The 20548-nt window shown below is 38.5% G+C and overlaps 1 protein-coding gene across 1 annotated transcript in view; it reads right to left on the bottom strand.

Annotated features, from left to right (window-relative positions):
- The window catches only part of PRTG (protogenin), a 175985-nt gene that overhangs the window by 14172 nt on the left and 141265 nt on the right, over window positions 1–20548 (bottom strand). The window contains exons 12-15 of the mRNA XM_006831624.1: window positions 15971–16066; window positions 15159–15345; window positions 12647–12774; window positions 10663–10833 (exon numbers count right to left, since the gene is read on the bottom strand). Of these exons, the coding sequence (XP_006831687.1) occupies window positions 10663–10833; window positions 12647–12774; window positions 15159–15345; window positions 15971–16066 (582 nt within the window). The remainder of the gene's footprint in view (window positions 1–10662; window positions 10834–12646; window positions 12775–15158; window positions 15346–15970; window positions 16067–20548) is intronic.

Genomic DNA, 20548 nt, shown 5'->3' with positions numbered 1-20548 from the left:
GTGTAACAGAAACCCAGTCAGACAATTGTTCCTGCTAGTGTATTAGTTGGGGGTATTCACAGGATAGTCACCTTACTTTTCCAGATGGCTTCGTGCACCTTTTACTGACTCAGGGCATTCTTACAATAGCTCCAAAAAATTCACAATCGTTTGCAGCAATCACCTCAGGACCGAGTTGGCTGCCCTAGAGTACTTGCTCAGAGTATATCCATTATGTAAGTGAAATGTGGGGTGATCTTAGAGTTGAGGTCATGATACAGAACCACCTCTTCAGGTCACGTGGCACAAGCAGCACCGTGCAGTGGTGCAATGGAGTAGCAATGCAAGGGGCCTGAACACAGCTTGTTTTCATGTTCTCTGGTTTCAAGTTGGCCTGAAGAGAGTGTGAGCTACTTGAGCACACATCTGTTAAATAAACAAACCGAGCCCTATTTAGAATCAAGAGAAGTCTTTCCACTGTTACCCTGATCTTAGACGAATAAAAAACCCAACAAGGTACTGCGGCATGTTTCAATTAGCTAGTACGGAGAACATTTCAGTTTCTACACAGAGATATAAATAAACCGAGTTTCCATTTTATCACAGAACAATTTATATTTATTTAAAAAAAAAATGCTTGGAGGTAAAAGCAATCACTAACTGAAATTAAATGTTTTTCACTTAATATAAAATGTGTAAGATCAGCAATATATGTGTGTGTTTATCTCCCCCACTCCAAAAAAGAAGTTTTCATTCAGAAAAAAGAGGAGACCTTTGATAACATTCTAGTTCCTCTATGAACATATTCAAAAAATTTCCCAAATACTAAAGCCATATGACTCTCCAATGATCAGACAATCTCACTCTCATTATTGTGATATTTCAGACTGCAGCCTTTCATGTGTGCCTCAATCTTCAGCCATACAAGGAGCTTTCACATGCAAGACAGTGTAAGACTCAGTGTCCTATCAATGTTGATCAAACCCTGGCACACTACCAGGTCATTTGAGGCTTGGGGCATGTTACTGAACTTTACTTTCGTCATGGGGGCATTAATTCTCACCTCATATAACTACTATAAGGATTAAATAAATTATTACTAGCCAGTGTTTGACACAAGCATGTGGACTCATTAAGTCTAAATCTTCTTCCTCACTTCTTTTACCCCATTCCCTTCCCCTTCTAGAGGACAGAAACAAAAACTATTTTTCATATTTTAATAACTTAAACTGGCTAATGTAAGACTTTGTACAAAATAACTCTCAGTAAACACCAAGTAAATTTACATTAAAATGTGAGTTATTTGTGTCCGAAGGGAGGATGAGCCAAAAATTGTATGCACTCTGGCTACAGGATTGTTTTTAATCAACTTTTAGAAAAAACTAACACATCATTTTTTGATATAACCTCCTTGTTTTTCAATACACTTTGCCCATCTGTCAACATATTTTCATGTTGACAACCATTAAAAAGTGGTTCAGACTGAGCTGTGAGCCATGAAGGCACTGCTGTCTTCGCTTCTTCATCAGAGGTTTGTCTCATCCTCAAAAGGATGGTTTCAGGGGACCAAACAGGGAAAGTTGGATGGAGCAAGATCAAGACTATAGGGAGGATGCTTTAATAACTCAAAATGAAGTTTTTGAGGAGTGTCAACAGTGTGTGCAGAGGTGAGTAGACATGCATTGTCATGTAAGATCACAGTGCCCTTGGATAGCAGTCCTCTGAGTTTAATCTGAAGTTTAGGCTTCAGTTCTCCAATGAACATCTCACTGTAATGAGCACACTGTTGATTGTTGAACTTCTTTCCTGATAGTGTTCCTATACTGGCCCTTGAGAATCCAAGAAAACTGTAAGCATCTATTTTCCAGCTGATGGTTGACTTGAATTTTTTCTTGGTCAGTGATTGAGGATGTTTACATTCCATACTCTGCCATTTACTGTCAGGCTTGTAAAGATGAGTCTTATCACCAGTAATGATTTTTTAAAAGAAGACTTTTACCTTCCTTAGAGTATTTTGGACCTTCCTTGGACCAAATTTTGCAAACAGAGGTCCAAACGATTCTGTTTATGCTCATCCATGAGTTCTTTCAGTACCCATCTTGCAAAAACTTTTCGAAACCCAAGTCTATTAGTACATTATTTCACAGGCAGAGCCGTAGCTGATTTGCAAATGATTTGCCACATAATCCACTGTACTCATCTATTCGATAGAATCATTTCATGTGCACGCTCAATGGTGTCATCAGCCAAGGATGTGGATGGGCATTTTAATGTAACCAGAGTACAAAAAAGTTTTGACTCACCCTTGTATAAATACAAAGACCTTTTGACTCACCCTTGTATAAATACAAAGACTAAGGTTTCAGGATGGAATAAGGTTCAGGATGAAGGTTCAGACCTTTTCTCTCCTCTGTGTAAATTCTCTAAGTATTATTTTCCAGGCCTACAACCTTGAATATCATCTACACATTTATTAGTTCTAAGTTGTATCTCTAGTCCATCTCTTATGAAGCCCAGACTTAACCTCCCACTGTCTACTCAGTATCTCTATGTTGTTGTTGTTGGTAAGTGCCATCGAGTTGGTTCTGACCTATAGTAACCCTGTAGTGGGTTTCCAAGGAGCAACTAGTGAGCTTGAACCACCAACTTTGCAGTTCAAATCGACTTTGCAGTCTAGCGCATTAACCCACAGCGCCACACTATATAACATGTTTAAAACCACACTTGATCAAACCAGAATCCACCACCAATTGTGTTTCTCCTTTAATGTTCCTGATGCTAGTAAATGGCAATTCCATTTACTTTCTCTTAGAATCACCCTTGACTCATCTCTTTTTTATCTTATATCCTAGATCAGTCTATCAGCAAGTTTGGCTGGATCCCCCTTCAAAATACGTTCCTTAAGTACCTTAACTGTTACTACCTCTGTTCAAGGCCCTTCGACTCTTACATTGACACCTGCTTCGTAAGCAGTCTCCCAGCTGCCAGGCTTACCTGGAATGGTGAGCCAGTCAATGTTTTCCATCTTTCTTAGAATAAAATCTATGGCTCGATCTACTTGTTAACCTCCCTAACATCATTCTTACTGCCACTCATTTCCTCTCTTAGCTTTGCAGGCTTTCCTGTTGTTCTCTAATATATCAACCACACTTTTGCATTAAGGCCTTTGCATTCTTATGGCCCTGCTCAAATATTATTATTATTTTTTTCCTAAGAGAATTGACCTTACCATGTCTCTCATTTAGCCTCTTTCTCTTCTTACAGCTTTCTTTAGAGCAGTTTTGACATTACCTGAAAATTGACATATTTGTTTGTTTTATACCTGGAATGTAAGCACCAATGAGTTGGGGACTTTGTTTTGGTCCCAATGCTGAGAAAAGAGCCTGACACATACTAGGTTAATGCGCTGGATTGCAAAGTTGGTTTGAGCTGCAAGGTTGATGATTCAAGCTCACCAGCCGCTCCTTGGAAACCATATACAGGGTCACTATGGGTCGGAATCGGCTCAGCAGCACTTAACAACAATAACAATTGGTTGTCTAAAGGGGTCTGGTGTGGCACTGTTGGGTAAGCACTAGACTGCTAACCCAAAGATCAAAGGTTCAAACCCACCAGCTGCTCCTTGGAAACCCTATAGAGGGTTGCTATGAGTCAGAACCAACTCAACGGCACTTTAATAATGACAACAACATTCAGTTGTCCAATTCATTTGACAAATGCTGAGTTAAATACATTGTTCAATGCAGGACTTCAATTTTCAATGTGACTTTCTAATAGGCAGAAATGACACATGGTGTTTCTCAAACATATTTAATTATAGATTGTTTTGAAGAACAAGGAGGAGAAAGGATAACTCTACCATCTTGGGAAACATACTAGGAGGAACAAAGTTTAGGAATTTCAGCCTGACTTCCTCCAAAGCCTTACAGATTTAAAAATAACTGAGTAGCCTTTGCTGATTCACTGTACAGCATAAGTACTGGACTGTGGATTACAGGGTTGGAGGTTTGAGCTCATTAGACACTCTATGGGAGAAAAATGAGATTTTCTGCTCCTGAAAATATTTACAACCTCAGAAACCCTTACAGGGTCCCTATACGTTGTAACAGACTTGACAGCACACTTAACAACAACAACAGGAAGGCAAAGGCTATAATTTCTGATCCATAGCATAATTTCACATTACATTTCAGCTCAACCATTTACCAGGTACTATTTCAGCTACAAATATAAGCTGATCAGGAACATTTAAAAAATGTTCTGACTCATGAGGAAAAATGCTTGTTCTACTTCATATTAAACATATGAATTAAATACATATGAAACATGTATAAACATATGAGGGGGCATAAAAAAATTCGTGGAAAATGGAATAAAAAGATACTGGGATTTTTTCACGAATTATTTTGATTCTTCTAAGAAAACTCAATTGCTTCTTATATTGTTTATCTATGAATTACTGACATTAGCTATCAAAGAGGTTCTCTGTATCTATCAAAAGACTAAACGCTTTTTAATGAGAATGTTTCTTAAAATCACACCAAACAGCATAATGGCAAAAATAGATTTGTCCCTCCTGTGTACTATTATATAGTTAGAAAGGCTTAAAAGCCTGAATTATAATCCATTTCACTACTGGGCTATCAATGAGGTAAAATGTTGTTTTCTGAGCAATCCTGGAACTGACAAATGAATGCATTAAGAGGAGCCAAAGCAAAATGTTGTTTCTGCATTGTTGTGTGTTGTCAAGTTGGTTCCAATTCACAGCAACCCTGTATATGGTTTCCAAGAAGTGGCTGGTGTGTTTAAACCACTGACCTTGCTGTTAGCAGTCCAGTGCTTATACTATGACACCACATGATCAACTAAAGATGTATCTGCTGGTGTGATCGACGTTCTTTACTAGCACTTAAAACAACACCTCGTGTTACTTTTTGCTAAAAAACTATGTTCAATAATCTTGGAATTGAGTAATTGAAACTGAATAAAACATTTCAAGAATGCTATGGCAGACAGTAACGTGAATGATTCCTGGTGAACTATTCCTCCATCTACCCATAGCCACCTGAACAGTCATTTCTCACACTAACACCGGATGTAATGATGTGTCTTGCTTTGCCCAATGGACAAATAAAGGCTCATAAAGTTCTGTACAGTGGGACTTTCTCCCTCTCTTGCTGGTTTCTAGGACATCCAGACACTATCAGGGAGTCCTGGTGTAGTGCTGTAGGATCAGCATCAGACTATTAACCAAGGTTGGCAGTTCAAGCCCACTAGTTGCTCCTAGGAAACCCTATACAGGGTCACTACGAGTCAGAACAAACTCAACAGCACAACAAACTCAACAACAACAACAATTTCTGCTGCGGAGTACCAGTGAGTTGTCTCTGACTCATAGCGACCCTGTATAGAGTTTTCAAGGTTATAAGTTTTTATGGGAGCAGAAAGCCTCATCTTTTCCCCACAGAGCAGCTGATGAATTCGAACTGCTGACCTTGTGTGTAACCCACTGTGCAAACAGTGTGCAACCCACTACACTACCAGTGTTCCTTAAACAACAACAACAGACACTGTTAAACAATGAAATGGCTGCAGCCTCATGAGTTACACCCCGGGAAACCAACAGAAGAACTGCCCAGCTGGCTCTGTCTATAAACTGCAGGCTCACAGAATTGTGAGAAAATGGAAGTGCTTTAAATGGTTTGTTATGCAGCAACAGCCAATTGATAGAAATATAAAATTATATTGCTGTCAAGTACTTATTACTTTCTTGTCTCTTCAGTGACCAGGAAAATCATTATTTATTGAAGCTTTTGCTTCATGAGAAATCTGTATGGATTTTAAAACTACATCTAAGGTTAGCATTTACTTTGTAACAACATGAAGAGTTTTATAAATATGTCCAAATAAGTGTCTTTAAAGTTTATTCTATTAATTGGGTAAATAGTCCTCTTGGAAAGGTAAAAAAAAACTGTGTGAAAGTGTCTACTATTATATGTTGTTATTGTTGTTAAGTGCTGTTGAGTTGATTTTGACTCACAGCTTGGTAAAGAAAAAAGAAGAAGGGTTGTGCATGAGGCCATGATAGAGTTGGAACCGAATCGATGGCACCTAACACAACAACAGGGTTTCTGTAGCTGTAAATCATTATGGGAGCAGAAAGCCCTGTCTTTCTCATGTGGAGTGACTGGTGGGTTTGAACTGCCGACCTTGTGGTTAGCTGTCCAATGTGTATCCTACTGTGCCACCAGCGCTCCAGTATTATTGTATATATCTAGAATATATAGATGGCCAACAAATGTCCTCGAAATTTTTCTTAAGTTTTCAAATATTTGGACAAACTATCCTTTCTCTAGTATGTTTATCTGAATTTTAGAACTCAAATTAATGAAATTTTACTATTTGTACAATGTTATTTTGTTGTTGCTGTTATGAGTATTGAGTTGGCTCCAACTCATATGCACAGTACAAGAGAATGAAGTACTGTCCAATCCTAAATTGTCCTCACAATCACTATTATGTATGAGCCCATTGCTGCAGCTACTATTTCAATCCATGTCATTAGATGTCTTCCTCTTCTCTGATGACCCTCTACTTACCAAGCACGACGTCCCTCTCCATAGACTGGTGTTCTAATAATATGTTCAAAGTATGTGCGACAAAGGCTCCCCACCCTCACTTTTATGGAACATTCTGGCTGTACTTCTTTTAAGACAGATTTGTTTGGTCTTCTGGCAGTTCAATATTTTTTGCCAACACCATAATTCGAATGCATTGATTCTTCTCCAGTCTTCCTTACCGTCCAGCTTTAACACGCATGAAAAGCTATTAAAAATACCATGGCTTGGGCCAGGGGCATGTTAGTTCTCAAAGCAACATGCTTGCTCTGTAACATTTGAAAGATCTTTTGCAACAGATTTGTCTAATGGAATACATCCTCTTTAATTTCTTGACTGTTGTTTCCATGAAAACTGACTGTGGTTCCAAATAAAATGAAATCTTTGGCAATCTTTTCTCCATTTACCACAATGGTATTTATTGTTTCAGTTGTGAAGATGTTTGTTTTCTTTACACTTAGTTGTAATCTAGGTTGAAGGCTGTATTCTTTGATCTTCATCAGTAAGTGCTTCAAGTTGTTCTTGCTTTCAGAAAGGATGGCTGAGTCATCTGCATATCACAGGTTGTTAATGAGTTTTCCTCCAATACTGATGCCATGTTCTTCTTCATAAAATTCAGCTTCTCTGATTATTTGCTCAGCATACAGACTGAATAAGTATGGCACACATAATGCCTGATTTTATTCAGTATCTCTTTGTTCTGTTCGAATGAGTAGCTCTTGGCTCATGTACAGGTTCCACTTGAGCACATTTAAGTGTTCTGAAATTCTCATTCTTCACAATGTTACCTACAGTTGAATGCCTTTACAAAATCAACAAAACACAAGTAAACATCTTTCTGGTATTCTCTGACATCAGCCAAGATCCATCTGATGTCAGTACTGATATCCCTTGTTCCACATCTGGCAGCTCCTTGCTACAAATGTTTTTGATTTATCTTCAGCAAAATTTTACTTATTTGTGATATTAATGATATTATTCAATAATTTGTACATTCTGTGGGGTCATCTTTCTTTGGAATGGGCTGTCTTCTAAATTTCTTGGCACAGACTAGTGAGTGCTTTTAATGCTGCATCAATTTGCTGAAGCACTTCAACTAGTACTCTGTCGATTCTTGAAGCCTGGTTCTCACGAATGGTTTCAGTGCTACTCTGACTTCGTCCTCCAGGAACATCAGTGTTTGATCACATACTACCTCCTGAAATGGCTAAACATCAACTACATCTTTTTGGTACAGTGACTATATGTATTTTGTCCATCTTCTTTTTTTTTTTTTAATTGTGTATTATGTGATATCTTTACATGGGAGAACACCAGCTTTACATTTATCCTATTGTATTTTGTGTCAATCCCCTCCAAGTATCACCAGACAACCAAAGGGTACACCCCGCAAGCCTGTCCCCCAACCATCAGCACACAGCCCCTCTCCCTCCCTGAGTCCAGAGTCCCTAGCTGCTGCTCCATCTCTCCACGTCATTGTCTCTGCCTCCATCTCTGGCATCACTGCTTCTCTGGGTAGGGTCCCACACTCTGCTCTTCTCACTTGATGGTCAGGGACCTCTGCTCCTGGACTGTAAAATCAACCACTCTCCTCCTTTTGTTACAAAACATCTACCTTTACATTTCCAACCCTCACAGTCAGTCCTGGTAACAATTATTCACATTGTACCAAAAGATTCTTATCCCATCTCCTTTCATCAGCCCTGTCCCAACAGATTGGAAACCACTCAGTAGAGATTCTACCATCCCCCACACCCTCTGGAATTATGCTCTCTCTTGAAAGCTTGTAAGCTAGTCACTTCTTTCCTTTGTAGCACCCCCATTTTGGGTAGCCAATGTCTAAATTGCCCATCCCTGTCAACCCTCTTCCATCTTCTTTGACGCTTCCTGCATTCTTTAATATTTTGCCAAGAGAATCACCCAATATTGTAACTTAAGGCTTGAAGCTTTTTCTTCAGCTCATTCAGCTTGAGAAATGCTGAGTATGTTCTTCCACTTTGGTTTTCTAACTCCAGGTCTTTGCACATTTCATTGTTAAACTTCATCTGTCTTCTCAAGGTGTCCTTTGAAATTTCCTGTTCAACTCTTTTACTTCATCATTTCTTCCAATTGCTTTAGCTACTTTAACTTCAAGAGCAAGCTTCTGAGTCTGTCCCGACATTCACTCTGGTCTTTTCTTTCTTTCTAGTCTTTTTAATGACTTTTTGATTACTGCACATATGATGCTGTTGATGCCAACCCACAACTCCTCTGGTCTTTGGTTGTTAGTGTCTAATCCATCAAATCTGTTTCTGAGATGGTTTCTAAATTCAGGTACGATATACTCAAGGTCATGTTATGGCTCTCGTAGACTTATTTTAGTTTTTTTCCGCTTCAGCCTCAACTTGCATATGAGCAAATGATGGCTTATTCCACAATTGGCACCTGGCCTTGTTTTGATTAACGATACTGAGCTTCTCCATAGTCTCTTTCCAAATATATAGTCAATTTGATTTTTGTGTAGTCCATCTGGTGAGGTCCACATGTATAGTTGCCATATATGTTATTGAAAAAGGGGATTTGCATTGACTAAGTTATTGGTCTTGTAAAATTCTATCATGTGATTACCAGCTTCATTTCTATCACCAATGTGATATTTTCCAACTATGGATCCCTCCTCTTTGCTTCCCATGTTCACATTCCGATGACCAGTCATTATCAATGCACCTTGATTATATGTCTAATCAATTTCAGACTGAAAAAGCTGGCAGAATTATCCAATTGGACTTTTCAAATCATGTTGTTGCTGTTAAGGGCCAATTCATACTAGTCAGTTCCAATTCACAGTAACCTAACATAGGTTTTCCAAGGCTGTAAGTTTTTGTGGGAACAGAAAGTTCACCTTTCTCCTGTGAAGGAGCCAATGGACTTGAACTGTCGACCTTGTGGTTCATAGTCCAGTGCTTATCCTCTAAAGCAACCACAATCCATTTCACATAAAGACCATCTAAAATCTGACATATGGTCCTTGTCCAGTTTGGGTAAGTCTAATATGCCAATTTTAAGATGGTATATAACATAAATTACACATACACACAGACAAGTAGGCTACAAAAAGTTTGTAAAAAACTCCATTTTTCTCTCAAGTCCACTTTTCAACAAGCTTTCTGAACACCTTTTATGTTTATGTGTGTGTCTCTGTGTGAAAATATTCAAGTATTTTGAAAGAAACATTTTTAAAAGAATATAATAAACGTAAGGAGTAAGAATGGAAGGAGGTTTAAAATTCAGTTTTTCTCAGGTAAAAGAAAAATGACATTGGAAACATTAAATAAAGTGTTGTTAAACCCTAATCACTTTTCCCTTTCAAGTTCTGGTGACATTGTAGGGTAAGCACTGGACTGCTAACTGCAAGCGCCAGTTGCTCTGTGAGAAAAAGATGAGGCTTTCTATTCCCGTAAAGATTTACAGTCTTGGAAACTCTATACAGGGTTGCTATGAGTTGGAATAGACTCAAAGATTTTGGTTTTGGTTTAATATTCACATGGACTAACTTATTTGCATGTGGCACACTTTAGTATCCATACAGAGGTCTTCTCCAGTGTTTCCTATCCTAGTGCAAGGCAGAAACCTAGTAATTATTCACAATGACTTCCCCCTCCTTAAAATTCTTTCTCATTTCCTTTCTATTTAATCTTCCTGATTTTACCTCCTGGATATCTTCCAGTCATCGTCACCTCTCCATCACAGCCCTTGCTATCCTAATAGAGGTTCATCATTTCTTTTCTGGACGATTACAACTACTTTCTAACTAGAAGTTTTGCATAACTTTTACCCCACCTCTCCCCAGCCAAACCCCTCTGTTCACACCAGTCAGAGTAATCTCTCTGAGGCACAAATCATTTACATACTTAACATATGTCAATGGCTTCTAATGCTTTGAATAAGAACAGAATCCTGAGTAATTTGTTAATTCATGAATAAATACATGAATTCATAACATATCACAGATCCCTCTGTTCCTTTGTTTCCTTGTCATTAATGACCTTTCTTTTCATTCTTTTTGGTAATTTAGGATCATATTTACCTTCTCTGTGTAGGACCTGCCACTCGCCTGCAATCCAGGCCTTCCTGGATGCGTACAAGATAGTATAACGCGTCACAACTGTTTCTGGGCCATCAGGGGGTTTCCAAGAAACCAAGGCAGTGTCATCCTCAATCAATGTCACTTTTACTCCAACTGGTGGGCCTGCTGGGGCTGTGTACACATGTGAAGAAGAATGCATTTTTTTTAGAATAAAAACTAAAGGTGTTCATAAATACTCAAATTACCTGGGTAATAAACTGATAGGATTAGAAGAGAGTCTGAAAACCTAGCAACTTCTATCATGAATTTTAAAATTTCAGTTTTTACATATCATTAAGTGATAACTAGCAAAGTCCTAGTATTTTCTTTCTTTTTGAAACTGAATTTCATTTTAATAATGTTTAGAATATTAAAAAGCTAATGAGAAGGTACACTTATAGACGGGGAATTCCTAAGACGAAGGTTATAAGCATTTTCAGGGTCTTGCTAATACTAGCCAAACTGCTTACTAGGAAGGATTAGGGTTTCAGTAGCAGCACCCATCCATTAGACACTAAACTTTACCATTTGGTTTTAAGTCTAGATTGTATTTCTCATAAAGATGTACAGAATGCTAATTCAACCTGGTCAAGGAGGTCACTGACAAAAATGCTTCTGAGATCAAAATATTTAGTTATTCCCTAAAAAGCTGTGAATCACTGAGTTCATACAGAAGATTTAAGACAGCTAATCTATATTTGTGATAGTATATACGTTGGCCTTGTTGTTGTTAAGTGCTGTCGAGTCAGTTCTGACTCATAGCGACCACGGAAAGGGGTTCTGAGGAGCGGCTGGTGCGTTTGAACCACCAACCTTGCAGTTCAAACAGACCTTGCAGTCTATCACATTAACCCACAGTTTTGGTGTTTAATATGTTTGTATGTTTAAGACGAGTGAAAAGTATGGGGAGATGGTTTCTAATACCCCGTCTCATACTGATTGCTGACAAACTGTATAAGGAAGCCCTGTTGTTGTTGTTGTTAAGTGCCGTCGAGTCGGTTCCGACCCATAGCGACCCTGTACAGGGTTTCCGAGGCTGTAAATCTTTACGGGAGCAGAACGCCTCATCTTTCTCCCGTGGAGCAGCTGGTAGTTTCGAACTGCTGACCTTGCGGTTCACAGCCCAATTCATAACCATTACGCTACCAGAGCTCCTTTAGGGCCACTAAAATAAACATCCCTTGTTTTCTCAGCATAATTAGAGCAGAGCTGTAACGCTCTTTATATACCACCTTCATCTTCATGCTAGAAGTAAGAAAATGCAGGTCTAGACACATGATAAATCTTAGCTAGAGCCCTAGGTTACGCTCCAGAATCAGTCCTCAATCAGACATCATATCTACCAATTTATTGCACAATGTTTTGCATCAAGTTGCCACCGTGTAAAATAACTCCTAATGTGAACTCCTTAGATACACAAGTCATTTATTTCCATTTTAAATCATGTGGGTGCAGCCTTGAATAGCACACTAGATTAAGGGGGAAACAAGGCTTCTCTATTGGTAAAAAATGTGGCGCTGTGGGCTAATGTGTCAGAATGCAAAGTCGTTCACACTGCAAGGTCAGTGGTTCAAGCTCACCAGCTATTCTTTGGAAACCCTAAACAGGGTCGCTATGGGTCAGAATTGACTCAACGGCACTTACCAACAACAACAACAACATTGGTAAAAAGGACACGATACAGTTAACTCCATTTCCTTAAGCAATATATACGTTGAGAAGAAAGATTAATTCAAGAAAAGAATTTTTTTAAAATAATTAAAGAAAAACAAAAATCGGACACCCAAAAAGGTATATACAGGCACATCGATTGGCAGGTGGCAACCTGGGAGGTGTCCTCATCAAACTCATTAAAATGCTATATGCATTTTTAAAACAGAAAACATGTAAGGACTTTCTGTTTCTTTTTGAGACAAAACCTGTATGGAGAGTCACTTTTCATTACCTTCTGGAAGTGTGGAATGGTAGACTACAGGACTCCAGGGGCTGGAGAGCTGATCCACATGCAATCGGACAGCAAACTCATATTTTGTATTTGGTTCTAGATCTTGAACCAACATGTGAGTTTCTGATCTATATTAAAGAGTAATGAAGCAGTTAATGATGGTAGCACATTGCTTCCAAATAAAGTCAGTACTTTCAACTGTTAAATCGGACACACTCATACTATCATTATTCATCATGAAAAACTTTAGACTAAAAGAGTAATCTAACTTGACTATCAAAAGTTGTTGTTATTCCCCACATATACACGAGTGAGTCAAAAATGATCCTCACTCTGGTTATATTAAAACAAACCGTTCATGACTGTGGCTGATGACAATACTGAGTGTACACATGAAATGATTCTGTCGAACAGATGAGTGACAGTGGCTTATATGGCAAATCATTTGCAAACCAGACATGGCTATGCCTATGAGACAATCCACAACAGACGTGGGTTTCAAAAGTTTATGTGAGATGGGTATCAAAACAACTCACAGAAGAGTATAAACAGAAGCATTTGGACATCTGCAAACACAATTTGGTGCAATACTCGAAGGAAAGTAAAAGTTTCTTTAAAAAGTTTCATTATTGGTGATGAGATATGGATTCATCACCATGAGACTGAGATTACAAGGCAAAGTATGGAATGGGAACACCCTCAATCACTGACCAAGAAAAAACTCAAAAGTCAACCATCAGCTGGAATACTGATATTTACAGTTTTCTGGGATTCTCAAGGGTCAGTATTGGAACACTATCAGGAAAAAGGTTCTCAACAACCAACAGTGCTCATTATGGTGAGATACTCACTGAAGAGCTAAAGCCTAAACTTTGGATGAAATGCAGAGGACTAATATCCAAGGGTACTGTGATCTTGTAGGACAATGCACATCTGCACACCTCCGCCCACACTATTGACACTCTGCAAAAACTTTGTTTTGAAGTGTTAAAAGGCATCCTCCCTATAGTCCTGATCTTTCTCCATCTGACTTTCACCTGTTTGGGCCCCTGAAAGCAGTCCTTCAAGGATGAAGTTTCATGTTTGATGAAGAAATGAAGACAGTGGTGCTTTCACGGCTCACAGCTCAGCCTAAAACATTTTTTGACAAAAAGCCTAAAAGTTTTTTGACAGATGAACAAAGTATATTCAAAATTTAGGAGATTATGTAGAAAAATGATGTGTTTGTTTTTCTTAAAAGTTGATTAAAACAAATTCTAAAACAGACTGCGAATAATTTTTGACTCACCCTTGTACATTTGTTACCACCCTCTAGAAATAAGCTTGAAAATTGTCTTATTAAGAAGAAACTAGAACATTAACAATCTAGATAAACCCAAACATAAAGAAGATATTTGCTGTTTGACATTTACATTTATTGCTGTATAATCTTTGTTTTGCATCAACTGGAAAGATCAAGAAAAGGAGTCAAATCTTGTGAAATGTCATATAATGAATTAACTTTCTGCATTAGAAGAACATTCTTTCAGCAAGTTCTTTTTGAGAAATTCAAGGAATACGAATATAACAATTACTGAAGTGGGGCAGGGGAAGGAAGAAAAAGAAAGGTGAAAGAGGAAGGTCAAAACCAGCCTTAGCTATCAGTCAAGTGCATATTCTTTTTCAGATTCTGTGATTCTGCAGTTGCTGTTGATAAAATGTCCTCACGTATTTTGCCACTGTCAAAATACAAACATTACTAAATGTGCCCCCCAAACAGAAACAAACAATACGTCTACTCCTTACTTATGGACATGGGTCCAACGATCAGATCGTTATGCAAAAATTGGTGCTATGTGAAAATGGAGGATGACCACATCAGATCACCAAATGGTGCATGATTACATCTTTATGTAACTGCCAAATCATATCAGTACATAGCAGTGAGAATCATGACCGAGTCAAGCCAACACATAACCTTAACCATCACAGCCAGTGCTACTCTCCTCTCCACCTCAGCATCCATCATCACAGCCAGACTTCCAGAGTTAATGTGAAAACAGCTGGATGGAAGATCTCATACTATTATTGTCAGTGCAAAACGTCAGATAATGAGACAGTAGGCAAGTGAGAAGTAAGTGTTTATAAATGTTCCAATACAAAAGGATTTACTCTGACATACTGGAAGTCAATTATTTTTTTTTAATCACCCTGCTGGGGCATTTTTCTAATGAAAAAAATAGAAAAGAGCCCAACTTTTTCATAGCAGCATGAAAATGGGCTCTTTTTTCCATCTTTTAACATAGTAAAGTTAATTCACTTGAAAATGCAGTGGTCCAAATAAGTAATCACTTAAACTAAGTGTCCAAAAGTGTCATTTTTAGGACTGAATATGGTATGAAAGTAAAACCACCAGCTATTTTATAAGTAATGTATGTCCTGAAAAAATGCTTACAGCTGAAGCCCAAGCTGGTAAAAAGTGAGCATGAATGGGGAGGAAAGCAGAGAACAACCATTAACAGAAGCTACATACGTTTGAAGGTACAGAACCAAAGAAGCATTCTGTAGGCCAACAGGGTTACAGCGGATGGTGTAGTTAATTATTTGTGCAGTGGTGAACGCAGGCCTCCTCCAATGCAGGAAGATGGAGGATGAGGTGTTAGCCTTCGCATAGAGATGGTGGGGTGGTGGAGGAGGAGGAACCATGCGATCACGAACAGCTATTGAAAAAGACAATGTTATTTTACCGCACGACATTACATTTGTTGTAGAAAGTGGTAAAAAGGTAAAATCATTATATTCTACCCTGTAAGTTTAGATCTTTCATTTACCAGTGGTTCCCAGTGGTCTAGAGATGTATCATTCAAGCCTAAGCAATTCTTTTTTGAGTTAAATAAGGAATCAAGTATTACCAACACTTAACAGATTCAGAAACAGAAGTATAGAGAAGTCAAGTTACTAGCCACAGACATTCAAAAAGCTAACAGCGGATGAAAACAACAGCCTCTTTTGCAGCAATGAAGCTGAACAGCTCTTACAGCAGAGAAACGGAACAGCAATTGGAGAAAAACAATGAACCTCAAGGTTAACATAGATAAACGTAAACTCAAAATATGGGCATTCAGTGGTTATTTTTCCCAGTTAAATTTCTAGGGAGCTTGCATGCAAAACTAAAATAGGCTCTTGGTATGCAATACATCTCATATAAACAAATATTTATTGAGCATCTAGAGTGCTTGGAAGATTAAAAGTAACAAAACCACCCAAGTAGTCAGGAGACTTAAGTTTAAAGGAGACCAAGGAGTATGCATAGCAGTGAAATGAGCTCCCGGAACTCTTACTTACATACACATCCTGGAGTGCTGACTGTTTGATCAGCCTGGTAGCCGTCTTCTAGGCTATTGTAAGCCAGCAGCCGCACGTGGTATTTTCTTCTGGGATCTATAAAGAAACCAACAGGTAATAATTAGGACCATTTCTAAACACGAGCAAAGGTTCTAGAATCTTTCTAGACTTTGGCTTTAAAACCTTTCTGCATGCATAAAAATTCTAAGCAAAATAAGACTTTTATTTCTTTCCCTGTAATTCACCTTCGCATGGCTTTGCTATTGTGACTACTGTTGCTGAGTGCCTTAAAGTTGATGCTGACTTCTAGCAATCCAATAGAACAGAATATAGCTGCCCTATACGCCTTCCAAAGGTGCTCTGGTAGCATAGTGGTTACGAATCAGGCTGCTAACCTCAAGGTTGGCAGTTCAAAACCACCAGCTGTTCCACGGGAGAAAGATGAGGCATTCTGCTCCCGTAAATATTTACAGCCTTGGAAACCCTGTGCAGGGTCACTATGAGTCGGCACCGACTCCATGGTACTTAACAACAACATAGGGTTTCCAAGACTGCAAAGCCATTTGAACTGCAAAGGCGGTGGTTCAAGCTCACCAGCTGCTCCTCGGAAACCCTATACAGGGTCTCTATGGGTCGGAATCAACTCGATAGCACTTCACAACAACAACAATCTTTTATGGAAACAGAATGCCACATCTCTGCAGATTGTTTTCCCCCCTTAGAGAATTAACAATTGTCAACCCATAAATATAAAACTACACCCAGTGCCATGGAGTTGATTTTAATCTACCCTGTATGACAGAGTAGGATGGTCCCATGGCGTTTTCTAGGATGTAATCTTTAAGGAGTCCTGGTGTGGTGCTGTGGGCTAATGTGTCAGACTGCAAAGTCGTTTGAGCAAGGTCGGTGGTTCAAGCTCACCACCTGTTCCTTGGAAACCCTATACAGGGTTGCTATGGGTCGGAATCGTCGCAACAGCACTTAACAACAACAACAACAATCTTTAAGGGAATACATTGCCAGGTCTTCTTCCTGCTAGTGGGTTCAAATTATCAACCTTTCAGTTAGCAGTCAAGTGCTTAATCAATGCAACACCAGGGTTCCTTACATACTTTTATAACCATGTGCTATTTATTTTCTCCCACAAATTTACATTTTCAAGTTGAGAACGAAATTCCCCAAAAGTGATGAGCTGGAGCTCCCTCTACTGGTGTTCACTGTGTTCATCTAACTACCACAAGAAGAAAACAAAAATATGCATGAAATTAAAACAAAAATATTTTTTTTAGGGCACTGAGGAAATAAGTTTGTAAATGTTTATTTAAAAAAAATAAGGTTGTAAATTTTAACTCACATATACTTCAAAAGATACTTAAAAATAATGAAATAACAATATAAATACATTTAAAGTTAACTACATAAGATGGCCAAGTGGCAGCATCGATGAACTCAAGCGTGGCAACAGTAGGGAAGGTGGCCCAGGACTGGACAGTGTTTCGTTCTGCTGTGCATAAGTTCACTATGGGTCGGTACTGACTCAATGGCACCTAACAACACAACAACGTAAGATGACATTTGACTATACAGTACTTGCTCAGGGTAAAAAGGAACAGTATTATGCATCCCTGTATTTAGTGCTGTTGTGTGCCATCATCGAGTTGTTTCTGACTCATAGTAACCATACAGGAAAGTGTAGAACTGCCTCGTAGGGCTTCTATGGCTGTAAGTCTTTATGGGAGCCAATCTCCACGCGTTGGGTTCTAAGTGCTGACCTCCGGCTAGCAGTGGAGCTTTTAACCACTGAGGCAGCAGGGTGACTATACACCTCTATGTTGTAAGTCTCTAAATACTAAAACACAAAAATCAATTCAGTACTTCAGAATGAAAATTTAGCATCTTTAGTTGCTAGTTGTTGTTAGGTGCAGTTGAGGCAGTTTCGACTCATAGCGACCTTATTTATGCTCAATAGAACGAAATACTGCCCGGTTCTGTACCACCCTCACAATTGTTTTTAAGGTTGAGCCCGTTGCTACTGCCACAGTGCCAATCCATCTCGTTGGTGGGGGGGGGTCTTTCTCTTTTTCGCTGACCCTCTACTTTACCAAGCATGATGTCCTTCTCCAGGGATTGGTCCCTCCTTATGTCAGAAATATGAGAGACGAAGTCTGGCCATCCTGGTTTTTAAGGCATTCTGGCTGTACTTCTTTCAACACAGATTTTTTTGTTCTTCTAGCCATTCATAGTATGTTCAATATTCTTCTTCAACACCAGAATGCCAATGCACCAGTCTTCCTTATTCAGTGTCCAACTTTTACATGCATATGAGGCTACTGAAAATACCTTGGTTTGGGTCAGGCACACCTTAGTCCTCAAACGGATACGTCTGCTCTTGTTAAGAGGTCTTGTGCAGCAGATTTGCCTAATGCAATACGTTGGTTGATTTATTGACTGCTGCTTCCATGAGTGTTAATAGTGGATCCAAGCTAAATGAAGTCTTTGACAACTTCATTTTTTCCTCCATTTATCACAATATTATTGATTGATCCAGTGGTGAGGAATTTTCTTTTCTTTACATTGAGGTATGACCAGTACTGATGGCTGTGGTCTGTGATCTTCAACAGTATTTCAAGTCCTCTTCACTTTCAGCAAGCAAGGTTGTTCAAGAGTCTTCGTTCAACCCTGATACCATGTTCTTCTTCACATAATCCAGCTTCTCATATTAGTTAAGAGTACAGATTGAATAAGTTTGGTGAGAGAATACAACTCTGGAGCACACCTTTCCTGATTTTAAGCCATTCAAGATTCTTAGTAGACAAATCAAATGTGACAAGAGTCTTACAGTGAATCCAAACATTTAAAAATCTAAAATTAAATGTGGAGTTTATTAAATTGACCAATGTAATGGAAAGATATGTACAAATATTTTAGTTATGGGTCAGAGCACTCTAATATTTGATAATAAAAGGTATTTAAAAGGACCTAAAATCTAGAATTTTTATTTACATTTGCTTTGAAAAAATTAAAACCCAAAGAAGAAAAATTCCCTACAACCTAGAATATATCTGCACTTCCCAGGTAACGTAAGGAGAATAAGACTCTTAACATTAGAATATTCTTTCAGAAATGTTTTTCACATAGATTATCATAAAACCCTAAGCGATGTAAGTTATCATATTCCATTTTACAAACTGTGGGACAAAGTAGCATGTCCAGTGTTACATTAAACTGAGTTTAGAGTCAAGAATTTATGGCTATTTCTATGACAAAGTACAAGGAACAAAGGCCATTATTGCAGTGGGTAAGTTTGTCTCTTTATAATGAACTTAAAAATAAAGTCATTTTCAAACACATTAATGATTGTCAGAAAATACAGCAACACATTTGGATTTTATTTCTCAAAATATTTTCTAGAATTCAGCATCGAAACTCTTAAGATTCAAAAGGTTTTGATTGAGGTACATAGTAACTTCATTTCTATCTATTTTTCTGCTTTCCTTTCCCCTAACACATTGCTAAACTCATTAACCAAGCACACCCTGATTTCAGTGTTATAAATAATCCTCTTCCTGGATACAAATGGGCTCTTTGTGGTGAGGGGACTACAATCAATGAAGTGACACAAAACATGTATAAATTATTGCATGTAAAACCTTTACCCAGTTCACAATAAAAAGATGAAAAGATGGTAGCATAAGCTTCAAAAATATTTTTTTATCCTTTCTCTTCTCAATTAGAAGATTATCTTAAGGAAAGCCTCCTGAATGTAATGTATTGTGCTAGGAACACAGCAGATACAGAAACAGAAGGATAAACATATTTGCCTTCAAAGAAGCTCACATATCTTGAGGGAGTCAGCCATGAATACAGCTATCTCTTACAGAAAGTAGATTTTGATGATACTTATGAGTACAGGTAGAGAAATTAATAACACTTCCTCTTATTTCATGAGGGAAAAGAATCACCATTAGAAACATCATGCTGATTCCTGTGAAGCTGAGGTCATACATGTCTAATCTCTCTAACTTTTTTTTTTTTTTTTTACCAATTCTGACACCAAGTGTGCCTCCCTGCTTCTCTCCTAGGTTTGGGAATTCATGGCAATGGCCACACAAAACTCACAGACAGAACTCATGACTATGGTGTATATTATGGAAGTAAAAGAATTAGCAAATGCTCAGGATACAGTTCTCAGGTCAGCAGAGCCTCTTCTCATCTCTGTCCACAGGCAAGTGGATTTCTCCCTTGTCCTTGGCCTCTGAGCCCCTGCGCGGCTCAGAGTCCACCATACCATCTCCTGGTTCTGCTCCTCTTCATCTCCACTGCCACAGCTCTGTAAGCTTCTAAGACCCAAGTACAAAGGGCATGCTCTGCTCTTGTCTCTTCTTCTTGGTGGTAGATTTTAGAAATGGGTTTATATTTTAGAAATGGGTAAAAGCACTCTAATATTTGATAAGAAAAGGTATTTAAAAGGTCCTAAAAGCTAGAATTTTTATTTATATTTGCTTGGGAAAAATAGGTAGGGGTCCCCCACCTTCTTTCTGCCTAGTGGGACGGTAAAATTTACCAATGCCTTTGTTA

Source organism: Chrysochloris asiatica, unplaced genomic scaffold (assembly GCF_000296735.1).
Source record: "Chrysochloris asiatica unplaced genomic scaffold, ChrAsi1.0 scaffold00004, whole genome shotgun sequence".
In the NCBI taxonomy this organism is placed as follows: Eukaryota; Metazoa; Chordata; class Mammalia; order Afrosoricida; family Chrysochloridae; genus Chrysochloris; species Chrysochloris asiatica.
Note: the sequence above shows the minus strand (reverse complement) of the source record. Positions and strands in the feature narration are given on the sequence as shown.